Here is a 23,407-nt window from a genome sequence, read left to right as displayed (position 1 = left end):
AAATTTGAAAAAGAACAAAGGCAACTTCCAATATATATATATAAAAAAAAAACCTATAATTTTTGAAAAGAAAAAAAATGAATGAAAAGTTTGACAGTAGAATAGAACTGACAGAATTAATGAAGAGAAAGATTAGAAAAATTTATCCAAAATATAATACACAGAGATCAAATACAATAAATATAAAGAAAACAAATTATTAGGTCAGCCACACTGACGCACAAGTAGTGTCACGGCTTGTGAGGCTAGGAGTCACATGAGAGTTTTGGTTTGGTTCCCAGGCCAGCCTGAACACTGAATTGGGTGTTAGGCTCCTGGAATTCTAGCAAATCTGGAAGTGTGGGTAGGAGGATGGTCACATAGTGAGACACTATCAAAAATACCTATCTCTGTTTCTCTCCCTTTCCTTCTCTGTCTCTGGGGGGAAAAAGATACATTTCTACTTGAATCCCACAGGGGTACATTAAAGTTTGAAGGGGACAATGATGTAGAAAATTCTATAACTGATAAGAGATAATAACACTTAGACTCAGGAAGCCCAATAAATCAGTATACATTAAAAGAATCTATGCCCATATTAATTGTAGTGAAACTCCAAAATATAGGCAAAAAAGTAGAGCATAAGAACACCAAAAAGAAAAGACATATTATTCACAAAACAATGAGAATTATACTGACAAAGTGAAATACTTTCACGGAAATCAGAAATAATGCAAGGAAATATCTTTCCTTTTAAATGCTGAAAGGAAATATCTTTCAACCTAAAATTCTATGCAGAAAAGTTAAACTATGTAAGAATTCAAAGAAAGAAATAAAACTGTAAGTATTCATAAATTATATGAGTTTATGCAAAGAAAAACACCAAACAAATCTATGGAAACTATTGGGACTAACTACCTTTAAAGAATGAGGGTGAGACAAAAACATTTTCAGGCAAACACAAATGAGAGGGTTTACCACCGAAAGACCCTCATGGGAAGAAATGTCAAAAGCCTGGTAAATATCATACCTGGTAAGACACCTGGTAAATACTAATTTAGTCTAAAACAAAATATTCCAGAAGAGAAGGTTTGAAGTGCCAGAAAAATGAAAAGGAAAATGATAAACTAGTGGATAATTCTAACAGTATTAATTGAATTTTTAAATCTGGACAGAAATATAAATTTGGGTAATAATAACATATGATTTACGAAGGAATGTCAAAGTTAAAACATTCTGTGGCCCATAGTATTATGGTAAAGACGGGTTAAAAAATAACTGGCGAACTTAGAACTTAAATATACACACTAGAAAATGCACCATAACCACTGAAAGGAAAGATGACATGCAGGCCTAGCTTGGTGGGGCAGTTGGTTGCAAACCGAACTGCAGGGCTGGAAGCCACAGAACCAACCAAGGTTCAGATCTCCAGTTGGCTTGAAAATATGCCAAGTACATGAGCATGTGCCAAAGACCCTGATGAGCTGGAGGGTCTGAAAAAGGGGTCCATGACATGAAGAGACTCTGTTGAGGGTGCTTCTCTCTCTCTCCTAACCTACACAAATAAAATAAATTTTAAAAATGCATAACTTTTAAACTAATCGAGAGGAAAAGAAGTGGAAATAAACAAGAAAAACAAAAATTAATGAATCTGGAAATGGGCAAGAAAGGAGAAAAAGGAAGAAAAAACCCAGAGAAAAACAAATAGAAAGCAAAAATAACACGGTAAGAACAAATCCAGGTTTGTCATCACTATCAATTTAAATGGATTAAGCACATTAGTTAAAAGCAAAGACAGTTTAAAATAAAGAATTAAAAAAAAAATCCAGCTATGCATCATCAATAGAGACTTAAAAAACAAGGAAGATTGATGAAAACAGAAAAATACCAAGTGAAAATTAAAAGTTACTACAGCTTTATTACTGTTATATAAGACAAGCTTTCAGGTAAAAAAAAAAAAAAAAGAAAGAAAGAAAAGAAAAGATAAGATAAGATAAGATACCAGAAACAGAGAAACACCTAAATCATTCAATTCACTGAAAAGATAAAATATGAATATAAGTGTGGATATATTTAACAACAACTAAATAATACAGGGTGTCTCTATCAATCATTTCTACACCACTTGGTATTGTGTTGGACATCCTAGCTGGTTCAAAGAACACAAAAGATAAATGAAGTCTATACAAATTTAAAAGGAAGAAATAAAACTGTAATTATTCATAAATGAAATTAATGTGCAAAGAAAAACACCAAACAAATCTATGGAAACTACCAGAATTAATAAGCTTAGTAAGAGTGCCAGATGTAAAATCAATATACAGTAATCAACTAAATATCTCTATATTAACAAGGAAATAAAACTGTTTTAAAAAATATCATTTATAGCCACTTTAAAAAAATAGATGACTCTAACAAAAGTATGTAAGATCTTATACAATATTATCAATAGATGCTGAAGGTCTAAATAAATGGGCATATTATAAAAAAAGACTCAATACAAAAATTCTAAAATTGATGTGGAAGAACAAAGAAAAAAAGAACAGCAAGATACTCTTTTTTTTTTTTTTTTGAGTGGTTTTTGCTATAGGGCGCATGCGCTCACCAGAAAGACACAGAGAGACAGAGAGATAGAAAGTGAGAAATCACCCCTCCGGGAGAATGGCCACCCCACAATCCCTTCTCCATTCTCCTCTCAGGATCCTGGGCACACACACACACGTGCCTGGCGTGAGTTTAAGCCACCAGGTCCGGGACTCAAACCATGATCGACTACATGGGAGTTCAGTGACATAGCCATTACGCCAACTGCTGGTCCCATATTCTTGAAGAAAAAGTAGCAACTGGAGAGAATTGGCAGAGGGCCTGCAGGACTGCAAAGAGGGCCCTGAAACACATCCACAGATATGTGGTCATGTGATATAAGACAGATGACATTTTATTAAGTTCTTTTAAACTATAGAAAAACACCATGCAAATACACTGGAATTATGGTATATCATACATGATAAAAATTAAGTTGTTAACTAAGTGGCTATATGTGCTACTACCATTTACCAGATGTTCTTCTGTCACTTAGATATGATACCTTATATGAAAACAATTTTTTAGAGAGAGCTTTTTTTGCTATAGGGCACATGCACTCTCCAGAAAGAGAGACAGAGAGAGAAAGTGAGAACTCACCCACTATGGGGATAGTCATGCCACAGTTCCTTCCCCTCCATTCCCCTCTCAGGATTTAGGGCATTCACAAACACACGTCTGGCATGAATTTCAATAGGCCAGGTCTGGGACTCAAACCACAGTTAGCCATGTGGGAGTCCAGTACCTTAATCACTAAATCACCTGCTGACCGCCCCAAAAATATTTAAGGAAATTATTGGAATATCATTTTTGTTTGTTTCTAGTTGATAGTATGTAAACTTGTAATGTTATTTTTTAAAATTCCATAATAAAAGTAGTTTTTGACCAGAAAAAGGGAACAATGTATTGACAACTTTTAAAAACATACAAATAATTATCCCTTAGAGAAGATTTGTCATTTGTCTTTTTCCCTTACCTTGCAATGACTGAACTAAGGTGCAGAAGAATTTCATGGATTTAAGTAATCTTCTAATTTAAAACTGTTTGAAACTTACTGGATCACAATACGCTAAAAGTGATTCACTAATTTTGAAGAGATAATTTACAACACACTGACACAAAATCCTGAGCAACAGAAAACAAGATGGGAAGATAAAGGAATTGCCCGTATTCTACTTACTGTTTGCTTATAGGACTAACACCTTTGAATAGGGATAGGATATAAAACATAGAACCAGGCATTGTTAAGGCACTCATTAATGTATCAAATATTGACTTAAAGTTCACTTGGGAAAACAAAGCATAAATACATAGGCAGTTAAATAATGTAAGAATTAAGATAGTGTCTCAATGCAGTACAATATCAAGGTGTGGACAGAGGCTGAGGGAGAACAATTTTATGTAAATTTCCAGCTGAATTCTCATAACTTTGATCATAACTGAAAACCAGTACTTTCCATGGGTACCAGCTATTCCTGGACATTTTCATTCTACAGTGACAGGTTGTTTTTTTCTCCAACTCCTCACATTAAGTGGGAACATACATCATTATTCTCCTGCTTCCATGAACCATCTTCAAAATGAAGTCCACGTTATTCTTTATTCTGCCCTTCTGCATCACTAAATAGGCTGACCCCAGGACAGGCATATAGGTTGCTTCAGGATTCTAGTAACTATTCCATAACCATCCTCTCTATCACATTCTGTACCATCTTCCAATAATACTGATATTGACACTTTCAATACTTTGGACTCAAAAGACTTCAACTTCTAAACCTTGATGAATGTCACCTCCATTTTACCTCAGGAACTGGTCACACACTAGGATCAACGGATCACTCTCAGCTTTCTCTCCCCCTAAATTCTGAAAATCTAGACATCTCTTCTTTGACCAAAGCTTTTTTTTTTTTTTTCCAGGTTTTTGCCATAGGGTGTGTGTACTCATTGAAAAGAGGCAGAGAGAAAGAGAAGGTGAGAAATCACTTTTGAGGATGGCCCCAAATCAATCCCTTCTCTTCCATTCTTCTGGATTTTGGGGCACACACGCACATGTGCCTGACATATTTTCAAGCCAGCAGGTCCAGGATTTAGACTTTGGAGTCAGCTATGTGAGATTCAGTTAACTTCCACACCACCCACTGGCTCTGACCAAAGCTTTCAATTTTCTTCTCTTGGTCTTATTCATTATGGGATGCAGAGCTTTCTCACCATAATCTGTAGTTCTTCATGTCCAATTCTATTCCTTAACCCAGTGGGTTTCCAATATCAATCAATTCTATAGATTTCTGGATTTTTCTTTCTGCTATACCCACTTTGCTAAATTTCATACTTAGTAATTTCCTCTCTTGCTTCTAAGTGACTAATTCTAATGCATTTTCTCCTTCCTTCCTTCCTTTCTTCCTTCCTTCCTTTCTTTCTTTCTTTCTTTCTTTCTTTCTTTCTTTCTTTCTTTCTTTCTTTCTTTCTTTCTTTCTTTCTTCTTTCTTCTTTTTGAGAGAGAGAAAGAAAGACATAGAGGCACCCCTGATAGGGTCTCACCATTCTACAGTTCTCCTCCCAGAATTCCAGCCTGCCAGGACTGCAAGCACACTTAGCATGTTCAGGTCAACCCAAGATCTGAACATGGGGCCTCCTATATGGCTCCAGTATCATCCAGTGATGCCTATATCCTGCACCACTGCAGCTGAGTCTCTATTTTCATCATTTCCAGATATGGTAGTTATGGAAAGTTAATGAGTTGATATAATATATAAAAGCATATAATATATAGTAATATAAAATACTAAGAACATGGCCTGACTCATAATGACCATCCATTAAATTATGGCTATTTTCATTGTTATTCATATGTCACTTCCCCAATTGGTATTTCCAACATCATTTGTAATAACAACAACAAAAATCACTAAATTTGGAGAAACATTATGTAAAGTAAGAACATTTTAGCCACTTCCCTTGGAAGGTATCCCAGACCACTGAAGAAATTTCTTCAGACTTATAACAAAGTTAATAACTGATTAAAAAAAAAACCCTAAAACATACAAAATAAACCATTTTTCATACTTTATGGTAATAACATGTTGAGAGAAATATTTGAAGATAAAAATATAAATGCTTGCTAATTTCTTATAACCATTAATTATCTAAATAACCTTTAAGAATAAATCTGAGTTAATTTAACAGATGGGAAATGCTTAGTGTATATCAACTAAATCTTTATCACTGTATTTATTAAAGATAGTTATCACATTGAAATCAGATGTAGGATAACTGTGACTAAGTAGTAAATGGTCTTCTCTTTTGGATGGTAAATGAATTAAGATTTGAAACAATGCTTTCTGATTTAAAGGAGCTTTTCCTTACAGTATTATATTGTGAACATGTGTCAACAGGAGATAATCTATGATTCTGTTAAGCCTGAAGGCACCTTAGCTATATAATTCTCCTAATAAGCTCTCTTGGCTTTAAATCAACTTGTGTTTTCAAGTACTAAAAAGAAAATACTATGGGTACTTACCTTGAGCTTATGTTCTTTTCTGTTTACAATCACAGCTGTGATTTGCTGGTCCATAAAAATCAGAATGGTGACCAACAAAGCAGGGATAGCAGCAGCAAGGTATACCCACCAGGGATTTCCTCCAAATGGTGGAACAAACCAACCTCGGTTTGGACTTGTTGGCTTGAAAAAGAGAAAGATCACTTTTTTCAGAACAATCTCAGGTTACTATATACTACTTAATGAAAAATCAATGGCAGAGACACACTTCTTTTAAGAGAGCGAACATATTGGATAATAAAAACATTCATGGGCTGCAAAAAGAAAATTATTCACCAAAAACCACCCAATGGACATTATTTTTGAGACAATATTTTAAAAGAAGGAGAAAAATAATATGAGCTCTTGGAAAAATAGGGAATGCCATTTTGTGTATTTGGGATGATTTAAGATAAGGACTCTAGATGGAAGAAAGTGATTTAAGTTTAAAGAACAGCCAGAAGAGAACCTCAAAGGTAATATTTAGTAAAAAAGAAAAATGACCAATATGAATTTTGTTCATGAGTTTTAGCAATTATATTGAGGTTGTTTCTACTACTGTCAGATTACAATACCTCTACAATATAATATCTATATATATATGCTACAAATATTTTTATGTTACAGTTGAATTAATTTAAATATACTAGTCTCTTATTTTACATTTAAAAATCTTCCAGACTAACTGTTTAAATGCAGAGAAATGTCACAAAATTGTGGAGAAAATGGCCATTTGTCTAGCTTTCATTCTATTTTCTATCAGTAGATCACATATGTATACTACCAACAACTTTTTTCCTAGGCTTTTTTCTTAAACAGTGTAAATAAAAATACTGAAATGGAACACTATTCATTCTTCCACCAGATTTGCTATCAAGAAAATCTGATTCTCTCCTGAGATATTCTACCTTCTGTCTCACTTTGCTCATAGCTCATTGCTGAATCTATAGACATTTTACTACATTTACTCGGTTGTGAGCTAGTAAGAAAGGAACTTGTGTCTTGCTTATGAATTAATTTTGAACCCCCAGGATAGAACCTGACTCAAAGCAAATGTTTAATAAAAACTGAAATTAACTAATGATGAAATTAATGAAAATTTACCTTTGCTAATAAATATGTGATGGCAAAGAAAATCCAAAAAAATTTTTTGTAACATATATATCCCTTCCTCATTAAGTAGTTATTAAACTAAAACCACAGTTAGTTTACTATTTCTTAGCATATACTCGTATATGATCTCAGTAGTGGAGAGAGGATTATACTAGAAAATAGTTGAAAGGCCTATAATTGAAAGTTAGTTACAGATATATTTAAAAATGAATGAAATACAAATTTTATCCATTATGTCCCTACAAGTCTATAACAATAGACTCATAAAATAAATAATTCTTATACAGTCTTATAATAATTGGAATGAACATTGTATATAAATAAGTATGGCAGGGGGGTTTTCAGAAGAAAACAGCATTGAATTAGGAGTCTGTAGACTTTGATTCAAACGTCCCACCCTGATACTACTAGTTCCTTAATTTGAGAAATTTCTATGAGCCTTAATCTCAGGTTTACAAAACTAGGATGATGATAGCTACAGTGTACACTTCCCAGAATTATTATATGAATCTAGGTGATAAAATGTTTGAAAATACTTCAGATATTGTTAAATATTCTAAAACTATAAGGCAGAATTTGTAATGTTCTTATAACTTATTTTTAAATAATTATCAATAAAATGTGAACCTTGCATTTTGTGAACCTAGTCTTGGCATTTTTATTTTAGTGAGCAAATTTGACTAACTGTCTATATAAACCTAACAAAAGACTACTTTTGAAAAAAAGAAATAGATAGATACCACACTAACCTAAAGACACAATAAACTAGAATAGAGAAAAAGGGGCAAAAAAGAAAAGGTTTAAAAAAAAAAAAAAAGCCAGAGAGCTCCAGGATTGACCAAAAGGTAAAAAATCACCTACCTTGAATTCACTTGGCACAATTAGTTTTGGAGTGTCCACACCTACTAGGGCATCTATTACACAAAAGATGAGAATGGACAAGATAATGGCAAAGTCACTGATCAGTTTTCTTGCCTGAAAAAGTAAAAAAAAAAAAGATACCAGGAACCATTTAGTACTGAATACATATATTTACCTAATATAAAGTATTTTATATTTACTAATGTTTATAGTTAACAGCTTCATCAGCAAATTGAAGGAGGTGTCACTCTGCAAAGAGATTATTTTAAAATTGTGTTTGCATTAGTTTATCACCTTCATGGCCAGACATAATCTGATTCCACAGAATAGGTCATATTGTGTGTGTGTGTGTGTGTGTGTGTGTGTGTGTGTATAGACAGGGAAGGCAATCGAACAAAATATATCCCCAATATATTCTACTAACATTTGTCCTGAATGAAGGATGGGTACCTAGATGAGAATAAAATCTAACTACATAGTCCCAGACCCAGTGGCTTAAACTCATGCTAGGCACATGTGCATATATACCCAAGATCGCAAGAGGAGAATGGAGAAGGGATTATGGCGTGGCCATCCCCCAGGGGAGTGATTTCTTGCCTTTTGTCTCTCTGTCTCTCTCTTTCTGGCAAACACACATCCCCCAAAGCAAAAACCTCTGGAAAAAAAAACTAACTACATATTATAAAATTCTGCACAAAGACATAGAACTCTCTTCATTATTTAGGAGGTAACATTGTGAGTACAGAGCAAGACAAATCTTGCAAAGTAACCAGAAAACGTCAAGGTTCTAGCAGGAAAGAGATTACAAATTCCAGTCCACTATGTGAGTTAAATACCAAGACCTCAGTGTAAAAACCTCAGAGATAAAAGCTAGGAAATGTGATAGCTGCACTAGCTTTGGAAAAAAAAAAAAAAAAATCTTCAGGCCAGGCTAGCGCCTGAAATTTCTTATATATGGTTTATATATGGTGTATCTCTTCTTCACCACTTCTAAAATGTAGTTGCCTAATTTGATTATTTCCAAATTTCTAAGTTCCTGCCTCTGGTCAGGTCAAGATCTGTGTTTTATGGTATACAGCACTAAACCCAGAATTTCCCCATGAAATAGGTTCAGAATGCCACTTACAAGTTGAGAAGGACAGTACAGGGCTATTTGGTTGCTTTGCAGTTGCTCTGTATTCTCTCAAGCCATTGAGAAAGGTCCAAAAGGCTAACAGAGCAGATACCCGAGTTTCCCATAAGGCAAGTATACATAATTGTGTATAATTTGATCATTTGACCAGAATTTATTTATTTCCTAATACTTTGCTTGGTGCTAAAAATACCACAGTGCATAAAATAGACACAATCCAAAGCTCACAGTCAAGTTATATACAGGGAATCCTGCTCCTACATCAATTCAGGGTTGATTCAGAAGTAGCAGATTATCTCAGGGTGGGCAATCAGCTTCTAATGCTATTAGATGAAAGAAAGGAGATCAATGATGGGCAGAAGCATAGTTCTCAGGACAGAGGGTTTCTTGGGACAGCAGTGGAACTACTACACCAGATATCCAACAGAAACTGAAGGGAGGAAGAGAGGTTACTTGGTAGTATAGGTATCCAAAGGACATAGTGCTCAATTCTTGACCAATACCACATATCTGGGGCTTTGTGTATTAGTTAATAGCAGAAACAAAGGTGGTCCTTCTGGCAATAAGTTCCTTTTCCTTCTAGAGGCTTAGATTCTGCTAGGATTGGCTTACTTGAGAAGTACCCTCCAAAAAAAAAAAAAACAGAAGATGGGAACCAGCAGTTAGCGTAATGGCTATGTCGCTGGACTCCCACGTAGTCAACCGCGGTTCGCGTCCCGGACCCGGTGGCTTAAAACTCACGCCGGGCGCGTGTGCGTGCGTGCCCATGATCCCAAGAGGAGAATGGAGGAGAAGGGATTGCGGCGTGACCATCCCCCCTGGGGGGGTGATTTCTCGCTTTCTGTCTCTATGTCTCTCTCTGTCTGTCTGGCGAGCGCACGTGCCCTATAGTGAAAATCTCTCTCAAAAAACAAACAAACAAACAAACAAACAAAAAAAAAAACAGAAGGCCAATCTAGGCCTTTTTAGGAGTGAGTTAACACTGAATACACACAATAAATTTAAGGACAAATAGCAGAAATCAGTTTGAAGAAGAAATATGGTACAGTTGTTAGGAAGATGGTTACTATTGTCCTATTACCTGAGTTAGAAGTCCAGTACCATTATTTATTATCTATAAACACTTATCCTTTCTTAGCTTCAATTTGATTACTTGCAAAGCATCGTCAAAATAATCTCTAAAACTTCATTAACTATAAGAATCAAATAATATAAGCCATGAAAATGATTAACATAATGCCTGGAATGTAATAAACTCTCCTAACTAACATTAACTGTTAGTATGTCAAGTTCCAGAAAGCCTCTTGGCTAAAGAGATGACCAGATAACTGGATGATCACTGTCAACAGGTCTTTGAAAGGAACCTTCAATTCCAAGGAAGAAGAAATAAAAAACCCAATAATGATATGGAACTGCCATTCAGAAATAATTTTGCTTGGAAGTATCTAGAAGCCCTGCAGGAAAAAGATGTTTTCCAGGGGTGGAGAGTAGAAAAACACTCTCATTTTGTAAGTTTTGTGCAAGTGGTGTTGATACTGGCAGTTCTGAATGGTCTGACAAAGACGATGATGTGAAGTGGTGCTGGGAATGTCTTAAGATGTTAAACCATTCCCTCTGGTCCAGTAGGTCATAAATCACTGGAGGACCATAGGCTATTTCAAAGCCAAAAAAGAAGTTAATTCTTATTTATCATTCTCCCAATTGTTAAGAAAATCCAACTTGATGACAACTCAAAATCCTGTAAGTTGTTCAATAGAAGAGAATCATTATTAAAAGCAGTTTTCCTCCTTTAAAAACAATAACGAAACAAGGGAAGAAAAAGAATGTGTTGGAAATGAAATCGGTCTGGAATTTCTTGGTAAAATTTTCACCAGACTTAGAACAACTAGAGAACAGACCTGCTTAACTGGAATCACTGCCAGGCATTTAAGGAAATGCTATTTTTTACTTGGGGGGAGGAGGTATTCTCAGCCTTTCATAAATCAAACACCCTGAAAAAATCAATATGACAGACCAGACACCATCACTGAAGTCCTATGTAAAAACTGAAAGGAAGGAGAGAAATTACAATACTTGTACCTGAGATGCACTTAAATACTTTGTAAGAGAACAAGGTCAAAGTACATGATCCCAAATATCAAGAAAGAGAAAGCACCCTAAAAGTTCTAAATTGCTCTGAGCAATTATTTACAGTATGACAATATCCAAATAAAAACAATGACTTTTTTCACATAAATATACCAACTATAATTTGATTTGGGTATTGGCTATACCAATATGTATACCTGTCAAAACTGTCACTGTCAACAAATATGTCAACTGTCATATTGAACTGTATACATATGATCTGTGCATTTTATTATGTGAATTAATCTTTAATTTAAAATATACTCTTATCCCCTCAACCCCTAATATGCCAGAACTTCCAAATCCAAAATAATGTTGTCTTTCAAATTATTTTCTTTGGGAAGCTATTCACATTATTTTAATGGCTTTGCTATCATTCCAAATAATCCTAAAATACTTCTTATAGCAAAGAATATTTGATTACCTACATTAACCAGGTGTATGTCTGAATGATCCATTATTCCATCTTTTTTCATATTCATTTTGATTTTTCTTGTTTGAAATTAATATGTGCTAATTGTAGAACATTTACAAGATAAGAGATGAAATGAAGAAAATGATTACCAATTTTACTACCTAAGAATAAATTTTAAATTTTAACATTGTAAATACTAACACAAAATATTCTTGTATACATGTATATTCATGTGTATGTGCACACATAGAGGTTTTCACTGTTCGATATCTCACTTTTTTCAGTTTTTCTGTCTCATTTGACATTTTCTGTAATAGACACTGGGCTGGCTCCTTGGCCTGGTAGTTAAGGCAGTTGGAACCCCTATGGCCATCTGCAAAGTTGGAGTCCCAGACCCAGCAACTTCAGAAACACACTGGGTACAAGTGTATGCATGCTCAAAATCCCCAAACAAAGGAAAAACACAGAAGAAGGAATTGACATCTCCCTGGGGGATACTTTATCCTCACCCTCTCTCCTGAGATGTCTTTCTCTGGTAAGTACACATGCTCTGTAGCATATATATATATATATACAGTGTTATGCTGAATGAATATCTCAAAATCTACTTTTCTAGTACTCTATTTGGATGCTTCCAGTATTTTACTATTAAAAATACTACTAAAAAAATCTGCACATATCTCAGACTGTTTCTGCAGAATAAGTTTTTGTCAGCAGAATCACTGTATCAATGTGTCCATAAAAATTTAAAGCTTTGATACATAATGTCAAATTACCTTCCTGTTATACTGATTTACCAATTTTTACTCTACTGAATAATGTACAACCATGAGTAATTTTAAGTTAAACTTATACTCAAAGAGAAAGTAATTTATTATCACCAATGACATTTGAGAGAATATAAAATAGTCAAATCTCCTAAAATCATCATTTCCACAGCTAATAAAATAACTGAATTCCTTGCTCCATTCTAAACTCTCATATTTAATACAGAATCTCCATAGATATATAACCTTCTAAAGATGGCATTAATATGTTGACTTGAAAGTATCTCTTTCCCCCCTTCAGTTTTTGCCACAGGGCAAAGTACTCACTGAACAGAAACAGAGAGAAACAGAGGGAAAGTGAGAAATCACCCACTAGGGGAAATGGCCACACCATAATCCCTTTACCTCCATTCTATTCTGAGGATTTGGGGCATGCACGCATATATGCCAGACTTGATTTTCAAGCCACCAGGTCCAGAACTTGAACCATAGTTGGTCATTTGGGAATCTAGCACCTTAGCCACCATACTACCTGCTTGCCCCCAAAAGTATCTTATTAAACTTCAAAAAGCAAATACTATATGGAGAGAACACAGCACTACCAAAGGATAGAGAGTGCACTTTGCTCTGCTTTAAAATTTTTGGTTTTGAGAGGTTTTCGCTATAGGGCACGTGTGCTCACCAGAAAGACAGAGACAGAAAGTGAGAAATCACCCCCCTGGGGGGATGGCCACACTACAATCCCTTCTCCTCCATTCTCCTCTCAGGATCTTGGGCACAAGCACATACACACATGCCCGGCATGAGTTTAAGCCATGGTTGACTACATGGGAGTCCAGCGACATAGCCATTATGCTAACTGCTGATCTCACTTTAAAATATTATCTCTGTGCTGAAGAATAAGAAATTTGTCTCTGAGTCAGACCATAGTTATACATGCCAGAATCATCAAACCACTTGACACTGGCTTAGCTATGGTAGAACATATCAGAAGCTGCTGCTTGGCAGGTGTAATGGTTAATATTTGGTGTTGACTGGGTTGAAGGATGCCTGTAAGACTGGTAAAACATTGTGTTAAGTATGTCTGTGAGAGGGTTGTCGGAGAAGGTTGGTTTCTGAGTTAGTGGACTGAGTAAGGTAGATACCTCTTCAATGTGGGCAGGTACCATTCAGTCAGCTGGGAGCATGGAAGGGACAGAAGGGACAAACAGAGGAAGTGATGTTTCTTCTTTCCTCCTCCAACCCTCTATGTCTCTTGTCTCTTCCTTCCAGGGCATGCTGTGCATTCTACTCCTACATATTTGTTTGCTCCATCCTGGCTCCTCCGCTCAGTCATTGGCTATGTTTATTTCTGCTGGCTCCTGGTCCCAATGTCCCCTGAGCTTGACAGACTCCAATTATTTTAACCTTTGGACACTGGACTCACATCAGTGAGTGGCATAAGAGTGTTCAGACCTGGGGCCTCCCAAAAGCCCCCATCAGGCCTTGGACTAGAACTATACCAGCATCTCTTCCACGAAGTCTTTCAGTGGCAAGATTTCACCAGCTTGCAGACAGCTCATTGTGAGACTTCTCTACCTTATGACCATGTGAGATAATTATTAGGTCATTGGGAAAGTCATAACATATTCTTCTGTTTTTCTATGCAAAAATGAATCATGACTTCCCCCATGACCCTATACTATAATAAATCTTTTTTTATGTATACATTTATCCTATTGGTTCTGTTTTCCTGAAGAACCCTGACCAATAGAGCACACTGAGTTTGGATTCTTAACCCAGCCTGGAAAGTGTGTCTGTAGTCCCAGCCACTCAGAAGACTAAGAACCAGAGGATCACAACAGGACAAGATCCTGTCTAAAATAACCAGCCCACTATCCACACACATACACACACACTAACCAAAAACAAACAAATAAGAAAAAAAAAAAAACCACACACACACACACAATAAACTACCTAAATTAGTTACCTAATACCTCTATTTAGATTTCTTATAGGCTTCTCAAATGCAAAAACTAAATGCTTGATCTTCCCCAGCTCCCCTGGCCAAACCTGCCCTAACTACTAATGCCCTGTCCCCTTTTCTGGCCAAACCTGCCCTAACTACTAATGCCCTAAAACTGCTCTATCAGTAGTTTTCTCCATCTTAAATAATGACAGCTAAATTTTCCTTGTTACTCAGGCCAAAAACTTTAGAATCCATTTGACTCCTCTTTCTCTCATAGTCTACATTTAACAGGTCAGCAAATTATCTTAAACAATACCTATCATCCTGTCACTTCTCTCTACCCCTATTGTTATTACCACCCTACCTAAGTCACTACTTTCTGTCCTATGGTAAAGTGTCCTGTATGGTCCCCTTGCTTCTCTAATTGCTCCCGTTTGATACAGTGTCAGTGCAGTACCCAGAGTGACGGTGTTAACATTTAGGTCAGATAATGTGGTAGGTAGAAGAAAGTATAACACATCTCTAAAGTTGTCCACATCCCACTTCCCAGAAACTGTGAACATGTTTTGCTACATGGAAAGGGAGAATGAAGGTTGCAGATAGAACTAAGGTTGTCCATCAGCTGACGTTGAGATTGGTAAGGTTATCTGTTTGGCCTCGAGATAAACCTAAGAGTTCTTACAACTGAAAGAAAGAGGCAGAAGAGTCAGCATCCGAGTAAAGATGCATGAGAAAGGCTTGACCATCCATCGCTGGCTGGCTTTGAAGTTGAAGGAAAGGGCTATGAGCCTAGGGATGCAGGAAGGCCCTACAAAGTTGGTAAAAGCGAGGAAACACATTCTCCCCCGGAGACCTCAGAGGAAGAGAGCCCTACTCACACCTTGATTTTAGCATAGTGAGACCCATTTCAGATTTCTGGATTCCACATCTCAATTTTAACCACCAGATCTAACCTCTCAGATTGAAATGTTTGCTGTTTTAAGCCACCACGTTTGTGGTACTTTGATAAAACTGCCACAGAAAAGTAATAACTAATATAAATAAATAGGTACATATATATTACACAGGTCAGATGAAAGAATAGAAAAATAGATGGATAGATTGATTTTTTTAGACCTCCTAGGCAGTGACAGTTTTCTCAAGTGTGGCTCTATTTAACTACAGATACGAAAGTAACTAAAAAGACAAAAGTTAATAAATTCAAGATTACAGTTCTTAACATGGAGAAAAAAAGCATTGCTGTATTAATAATCAGTGTAACCTCACTAAAACTCACAGTCAGGCGACTTATTCTGTATAATGTACTCACTTCATTTCCTTTCCTTTTCTTTAAATTGTATAATACAGTTCAGTTACAGCAAAAATCACCCCTGGGGAGTGTTTATTATTAAGACATTCATTTCTAAGATATTGGATCCAGTTTAAACTTCATAGTCAAGGAAATTGATTTATCCCAGGCCACTTCTGTATCCTACTGTAAATCCTCTAATTAGAAAAGGCAGATAGGGGTGCTATTCAGGTCTTCATACTAAAATTAAAACTTTAATTTGAACGAGGCAAAACTGATATGGTAGAAGCAGAAAGTGCCCTCAAGATGCCAAGCAATGAATAGGTTCAACCCACCAGTCGAAGGTTGCCACAAAAGCTTTGAGTCTGACTTTAAGGAGATAAAAATGGCTCTCTCTGAGCCATTCTCACATATCCAAACACATTTAGAAAAAGAAAATTACATGATTTCCTTTTGTTGCTAGTTTTACCTTTCATTTCATCAAACTTGATCTCATTTAAAAACTCTAAAAGCACCACCCTTTCAAGTTGGCCAATATATCAAGAAAGAAAGCAAATTAGAATCTCAAATTTCCTAATTCCCTTCTAGCTCTTACTGGTAATAACTACAAGTAGAAGTGCCAAAATTTTCATGAGAAATTGTGTTTCCACAGGATATCTTGCCCAGTCCTGTGGATTAAGAGGCCTCAAACCAAGCTTAGACAAACATCACAACTTATAGGTGTCCATCCAAATCAAATGCTACGTCTCTGCAGGCTTAAACTTCAACATCCAAGAAATATTGATTATCACAAGTAAGAGAACATAGAGATAATTCAAAGATAGCAAGGCTTGACATACAAAAAGTTTGGTTAATGGTACATGCATGCAATACATGATTATTCCTACCCCAATATAAAAAAAAGTATGTTTCAAGATTGTAATGTCCCTTTTAAATCAGACTGGTTTTGAGCTCTTTTCTTCTTGTTTACTATTTTTTAATTGTAAAAATGAAGAGGAGAAAAATATTAATGGCCTCTATAGAATAAATTAGACAATATCGTGATTAATCTAATAAGAAGTAACCAGTTTAAATATTTAAACTACCCAAGCACAGAAGAAATAAGTGAATGGGAAAAGAAATTAAAATAACCATATGCTGCTCTCTTGTTCATGAGCAAAAACAACCTCATAAATCTATTATAGGCACTCTGTTTATGAAGGATGAACCTGTATTAATTATTGAGAGTCATAATCATACGGACACCAACAGTGAAAAGCTAGTTAATTTACAGGAGTAAAAAATAAATATAGTTCCTCTGAAGCCCCAGAGGACATTTGGTTTTCACTTTGCAAGGACCACAGCTGCTCCTAAATTAACTGGGGGGAAAGGGCCATAGGCCTGCAGAGAGTTCTCAATGGATAAAGCTGTAACAAAGAGATAAGAACAGCAGCAGGCAGCCTGTAGGCTCTCCATAAATATTAATTCATGATGTCAATTCCTCTAATGATCATGGTGCTTGGAAAATGCCAAAAAATAGTTTAAAGAAGCATTTATTCTAGATTTTTTTTAAAAAAAAAAGAATATAAAATATGCACCTTTTGGTGATCACAAAATGACACAAACGGCCATGAGCATTTTAAAATTTGATCTCCTAGCAGCCATTGCTAAGAAGCACTGTGAAAGAAATAAGCATTAGTACTAGCAATAGAAATAATCGTAATTCAGGTCAGAGCACCGGTGGCATGGTGGTTGAGATGACTGGATTCTACAAGGCCAATTGTGAGGTTCGAGTACCAGACCTGGTGGCATGAAGAACACACCAGGACCATGTGCGTGCATACCCAAAATCCTTACAGGAGGATGGAGGAGTAAGGATTGCAGCATGACTGTTACCCCAACTCGGGGAGTTCTTTCTTACTTTCTCTCTCTCTGTCTCTGTCTCTCTCCAGGGAACACACACACCCCATGGCCAACAAAATAAGATAAAATAAAACAATCATAACTGACTGTCCTTTGATTGAATAATACTCACTGTAAGCAGATTTCAATAAGAGGAAAGTCGAATTAGACTCTAAGATTTTAATGCTGTTAAGTTCCAAGTCAAAGAGATTTGGGAACAAGCATGGGAAGTGAACTGGGCAGTTTATCTGGTATGGCTTAGATCTTGAGCATGGAAGTCTACTGGAAAGGAAGGAGGCCTTGTGAAGTAGGTGCTGGAATGTTGAGGAGACTTTGGCAATCACTATAACTCAAAGAAGTCACTATAATAAAGAACTCCAGGACCTGAAAAGGAAAGTGGTTTCATAGTTTATATTATGGTACAAGAGTAAAATTAAAAAGATTAATTAGTGTGGCTGGCAGGTGGCATAGTAGTTAAGGGCACTGGGCCCCCACATGGTTGACAGTGGTCCCAGACCTGGTAGCTTGCTTTATCACTTTCCCTCTCTTTCTCTCACTCCATCCTTCTTTGGTCAAATATAAACATATAAATAAATAAATAAATAAATTTAAATAAAATAATTCTTTTTTCTTTTTTGAGAGATTTTCGCTATAGGGCACTTGCGCTCACCAGACTGAGAGAGACATAGAGACAGAAAGTGAGAAATCACCCCCCAGGGGAGATGGTCACGTCACAATCCCTTCTCCTCCATTCTCTTCTCATGATCTTGGGCACGTCCGGCATGAGTTTTAAGCCACCGGGTCCAGGACGTGAACCATGGTTGACTACGTGGGAGTCCAGCAACATAGCCATTACGCTAACTGCTGGTTCCCAATAAAATAATTCTTTTAAAAAAAGAATAATTAGTAAGTCACATGAATGAATTAGACAACCTGGAAACAGGATAGGAGACCATTCTGTGTTAGTGCATGGATTTAAATGCTGTTGATTTTTCTGTCCTGCCTCAAAACTGGATACAACATGGAACCCGATGGATGTGTACCAGAAACAAATAATCACACCACATGGGATAGACAACATCCTAATCTGGTGTGTATTCTAAGTAGAAACTAAAAATCTGGAGCTGCTCAAGAGAAGGGTAACTAGAGGAACAAGGCAAAACTGATATTGAAGCAGAACATGCCTTAAAGAGACTGGAGGACATAAAAGCATTAGGAATTGCTATGGGCACTAAAGACAAAGTAGAGGGAGAGTGTGGGAGGAGAAGAGCACAAGAAGGGAAATTTGGGGGAAAAATGGGGAGGTAATACATTTGTGAAACACAGGTATGGTTTGTTACCTGTTGATGAGGATGTGTATAGTATTCTCAAGTAGGCTAGATTGAGGTGTATACCATGCTGGGCAAAGTCTCTTTATAATCTAAATGATGTATAATGTCACTAAAAAAATTAGATTTTCAAAGTCTTGTATTTGAAAATCTAATAGAATGTATAAATAATAATAATAATGAAGAACAAAAAAGATAGCAAGCAGGGACTTCAGCAGCCTAGAGATACACTTGGAAGTGTGCACGGGAGCTTTGAATCTGATTTGCAGGACATAAAAATTGCTCTCTTTGTGCCCTTTTCACATTTCCAAATACATTTAGGGAAAAAAAAATGTGAGTCCAGAAAAATACATCCCAAGAAAGATGGTAGACCTCAAGAAGCTGTAGAGAGAATCTGTCTTCATAAGAAAGAGAAACTAAGCTTGTTCTATATTGCTCCAAATGAGGTGAGCAGATACTAGAGACAGAAGCTGTGGAAAGGCGAATTTTTGTAAGAAGACTGCCTATAGTTTAAGTTCCTATTCCAGCAAGCATTCCAGGAGCATGGAGATGACCACGTGTCTGAAATTAAGAGATGATATTAGACTAGATGGTATTCAAATCTTATTCTAAAATTCAATGACTCAAGACCAATTACCAATTCCTTGACCCTCTAACACAACTCAAAGAAACCACTAGAATAAAAAATTCCAGGACCTGAAAAGGAAAGTGATTTCATAGTTTATATTAGGGTACAAGAGTAAAAGTTTAAAAAGAATAATTAGTAGAAATATGATTGAATTAGACAACCTGGAAATAGGATAGGAGACCATTTTGTGTTAATGTGTAAATTTCAATGCTGTTGACTTTTCTACAAGAGGCAAGCAAGCTGAAAGTGCTAGGACCAACAGAGAAAACAGTCGACATCATTTCTTTTATCTAGAGACTGCATTTATACCACCATTAAAATTTTCTCAAAATGTTTTGTCATCAGTGTTTCCCACTTTATTTTTCTTAAGGCTCAATTTTGGTTGACTGTACTTTTTTTGTCATGTCTATACAAACTGAAGTTTTGTTTTTGTTTTTTGAGAGGTTTTTGCTATAAGGTGCGTGTGCTTGTCAGAAAGAGAGAGACAGAGAAACAGAAAGCAAGAAATCACCCCTCCCCCCAGGGGAGATGGCCACACCACAATCCCTTCTTCTCCATTCTCCTCTTGGGATCCTGAGCACTCATGCACATGTGCCCGACGTGAGTTCAAGCCACCGTATCCAGGACTGGAACTGCAGTCGACTATAAGGGAGTCCAGTGACATAGTCATTACGCCAACTGCTGATCTCACAAACTGAAGTTTTTATTGTTTTTGTTAAATGTTTAACAAACTAAGTTATATTTGTAAGTAAATATTTCTTTATCACTTGTAACAAAATAAACATGAAAATGATTTTGGATTAAAACCAAATTTGACTTTGAACTGACTTTCCTTGGTATAAAAATACAAGACTTCAAAAGTCTAATAGTTTTAGAGATAGCAAAGTCATTTTTTTAATGAGTGTCAGTGCCATGATGTGGTCTATTTCTGTAAGAACCAGACAAGGCTAGGCTGTGGTGGCATGAGCTGCTAAGATGCCATTTTCTACAGGCCGAGACCTCACATGATGCCTAGGTTCCATTCCTATTCTTGTCTAGTCTGAGTGCTGTGACATATGTCTGTAATCCCAGACATTTGGGAGGCTGAGGAAAGAAGGTTGTGAGCTTGAGACTGGCCTGAGCAATACAGAAATACCCTTCCTTCCTTTCTTTTTTCTTTTCTTTTAAAGAAAGAGTCAGAGGAGGTGGTATATGCCTATAGTCCCAGCTGGGAGGTTGGCTAAGAGGATGATGAGAGCAAGACCCTGATCAAAAATAAAGGAAAATGGGGCATTTATTTTTTTAATGTACTGTCGTTTCTTAACAATTTTCACTATTCTCCAAGAAAATTTCTCAGAGAACATATAAAAGAACAGGATGTCAGGGTGTTTTATAGAGAGTTGCTTAATGGGCCAGTCTTGTAGTGGAGTGATTAAGCACTGTGTAGGGGGAGCTAGAATTCACATAGCCAATCATGGTTTGAATCCTGGCCTAGGTGGCTTGTAAACATGTTGGGGCAGTAGGTGTACATTCCCAGGATCCTGACAGAAAGAAAAATGGAGGAAAGAGGATTGTGGTATACCCAAGCCCCACTGGATTAGGGTGGCGTTTTCTCACCTCTCAGAGAAGGAAGGGAAAAAGGTGAGGAGGGGAAGGAAGGGAAGGAGAAGAGGAAGGGAGAAAGAGGAAGAAAGAAGGAGAAAGAAGGAAGAATAAAGAAGGTTGTTTAACAGAACATTCACAGGCCAAAATATCAACCACAAGTTATATTCTAAATAGAAAGCTTATTTGTTAAATTCTAGACTTTTCTTGTGATGTATGTAGATAATAAATAAATGCATTACCTAACTAAAATGCTCATTATGTTTTCATGAAAATTCTTGAGCTCTACAATATTATTTTATTCTTAAAATCAGTTCCTCAAAGACCACCATCAACTTACTTAGGTCACAAAAAGGCACCAAAATGATTTCACAAGACACAACACGTATAAATGGGGCAGAAAGATCAAAATGACTCATTCTCCTTTGAAAACCCAAAAAGCTAATTTATGCAACAAATATATATTAGGTGCCAACTATGTGCCAGGCCCATGAATTATTTGTCTTTGTATCCTTACCACTCAGTAATGAATTAAGCATACATTACATACACAATAATTTTTGCTTCAATATTGAATGAATATACTAGTTAATTATAGAAAACTGATTACTCTATTTTTTTAATTTGCCAGAGATACAAAGAGAGAGAGACAGAGAGAGAAAGTGAGAAAGCACTCTCCATGGAGAATGGACATGACACAATCCCTTCTCCTCCATCACTCTATTTCTTCAGGATTTTGTGCATGCACACACATGTACCTGGCTGATTTTTTTCAAGCTGCCACATCTGGGACTTGAATCATGGAATGGGCAATATGGGATCCAGCCACCTTAATCACCTTTCACTAGCTGGCCCTAATTATTGACTTTTTAAGAAGGTTAACAAAGAGTAATCTACATCACCTAAATATAACATAGAAAGTGTTACAGCTGTTGATGTTCTCTGGAATTTAGCAATTATATTTACTTAAATACCAATTCACTTGAGAATTAGAATTGAAACTTATTCTAACACAGCAAGTGAGGAAATTAAGCAGTTCCTTCAGAAAGGCATTCTCATGCTATTAAACCAATAGCCACACTAAACAGGACTGTACCAAAACCAAAGTATAGATAATTTGCCTAATTCATAGAGTCTAGAGTTTTCTATTTCTACTAAATCTGCTCTATATTTAAGCCATTGCTTTCCATTAGCCACCGCACATGTGGTGATGGCACTGTTGTTCCATGCTCATGACCACGTATTGGTGTGGGACTCTGGAAGAACACGATACATGAATGCCCTGAGCCATCTGCCACAGAAGATAACAAATTATGCTGTGATGTTCCACTGGAAGTTTTGATGCTGAAACACTTTGACTAAAGACTTGAGGCGGATGTAACAGCCTGGTCCCAGTGCAGAATTGAGGCCTAATATACCACTCTAAAAAGAACAGGAAACGCGATGAAGATGGTCAATGAGCAGAATTCCACCATGTCCTACAAACCATTGAGACTCTGTAGAAGTGACTGCTGAGCAAATTAAGTATCTGACAGACAAGTCAGCAAAGACGATCTGTTTCATCTTAAGTGCTTATACTGATAGATTGCTAGTAGCTCCATGACAAACAGAAGGAGGGTGGGTTACTGGCTCTTGTCGGGCACAGTTAATGATGGCCAGATAGAAGAATCAGAGTATGAGTGTAAAGCAGAAATACTATAGCAAAATAATCAAAGGAATTATGACTAGTTTAATTTGATAAAGAAAAGCTCAGAGAACCCACTGTGCTGGATATCTCCATTTGTCACCCCAGATCCATTCTCCTTCCCCTCTCCATCACACTTTCTGCCTTAAGGGGCTGACCTGTGTGGTCTACAGTGGGCTTGCTTGTTTTCTGGCTACCAGTTGGGTTTGGTCAGTGGCAGTGGGAGAAAGCTACTGAGGAAGAAAGTGAAATTGGGGAATTAATTCCCCCAGCTATAATCTCTGTGAAGTGGCCTATTGCTGGCTGGCCTTCTCAATCCAAGGTCACATCATCTCTCAAGTCAGTTCTACCTTCTCTCTCCTTCCAGGTCCCAGGACTACTTCCTTTCTGTATCTTGCAAGAATTTAAGTATGGGATTGAATTAATCCATTATGACCAGCACCAGGATGCCATACCCTCTCCTATGGTCTTCTTATTCCCTAACTTCACCTTTGCAAATAATATCTTTTTCAAACTTTCTAACTTACCCTAATTTGAGTGCATCATTTGCTTCC

At 36.5% G+C, this 23,407-nt stretch overlaps 1 protein-coding gene across 3 annotated transcripts in view; it reads right to left on the bottom strand.

Annotated features, from left to right (window-relative positions):
* The window catches only part of SLC4A4 (solute carrier family 4 member 4), a 493,683-nt gene that overhangs the window by 44,222 nt on the left and 426,054 nt on the right, over positions 1–23,407 (bottom strand). For all 3 annotated transcript variants that reach the window (XM_006142902.2, XM_014585732.2, XM_027769728.1), the window contains 2 exons: positions 8,072–8,185; positions 6,080–6,241 (listed from right to left, as the gene is read on the bottom strand). In XM_006142902.2, the coding sequence (XP_006142964.2) occupies positions 6,080–6,241; positions 8,072–8,185 (276 nt within the window). The remainder of the gene's footprint in view (positions 1–6,079; positions 6,242–8,071; positions 8,186–23,407) is intronic.

This window comes from Tupaia chinensis, unplaced genomic scaffold (genome assembly GCF_000334495.1).
Source record: "Tupaia chinensis unplaced genomic scaffold, TupChi_1.0 Scaffold000086_1, whole genome shotgun sequence".
NCBI classification, from domain to species: Eukaryota; Metazoa; Chordata; class Mammalia; order Scandentia; family Tupaiidae; genus Tupaia; species Tupaia belangeri.
Note: the sequence above shows the minus strand (reverse complement) of the source record. Positions and strands in the feature narration are given on the sequence as shown.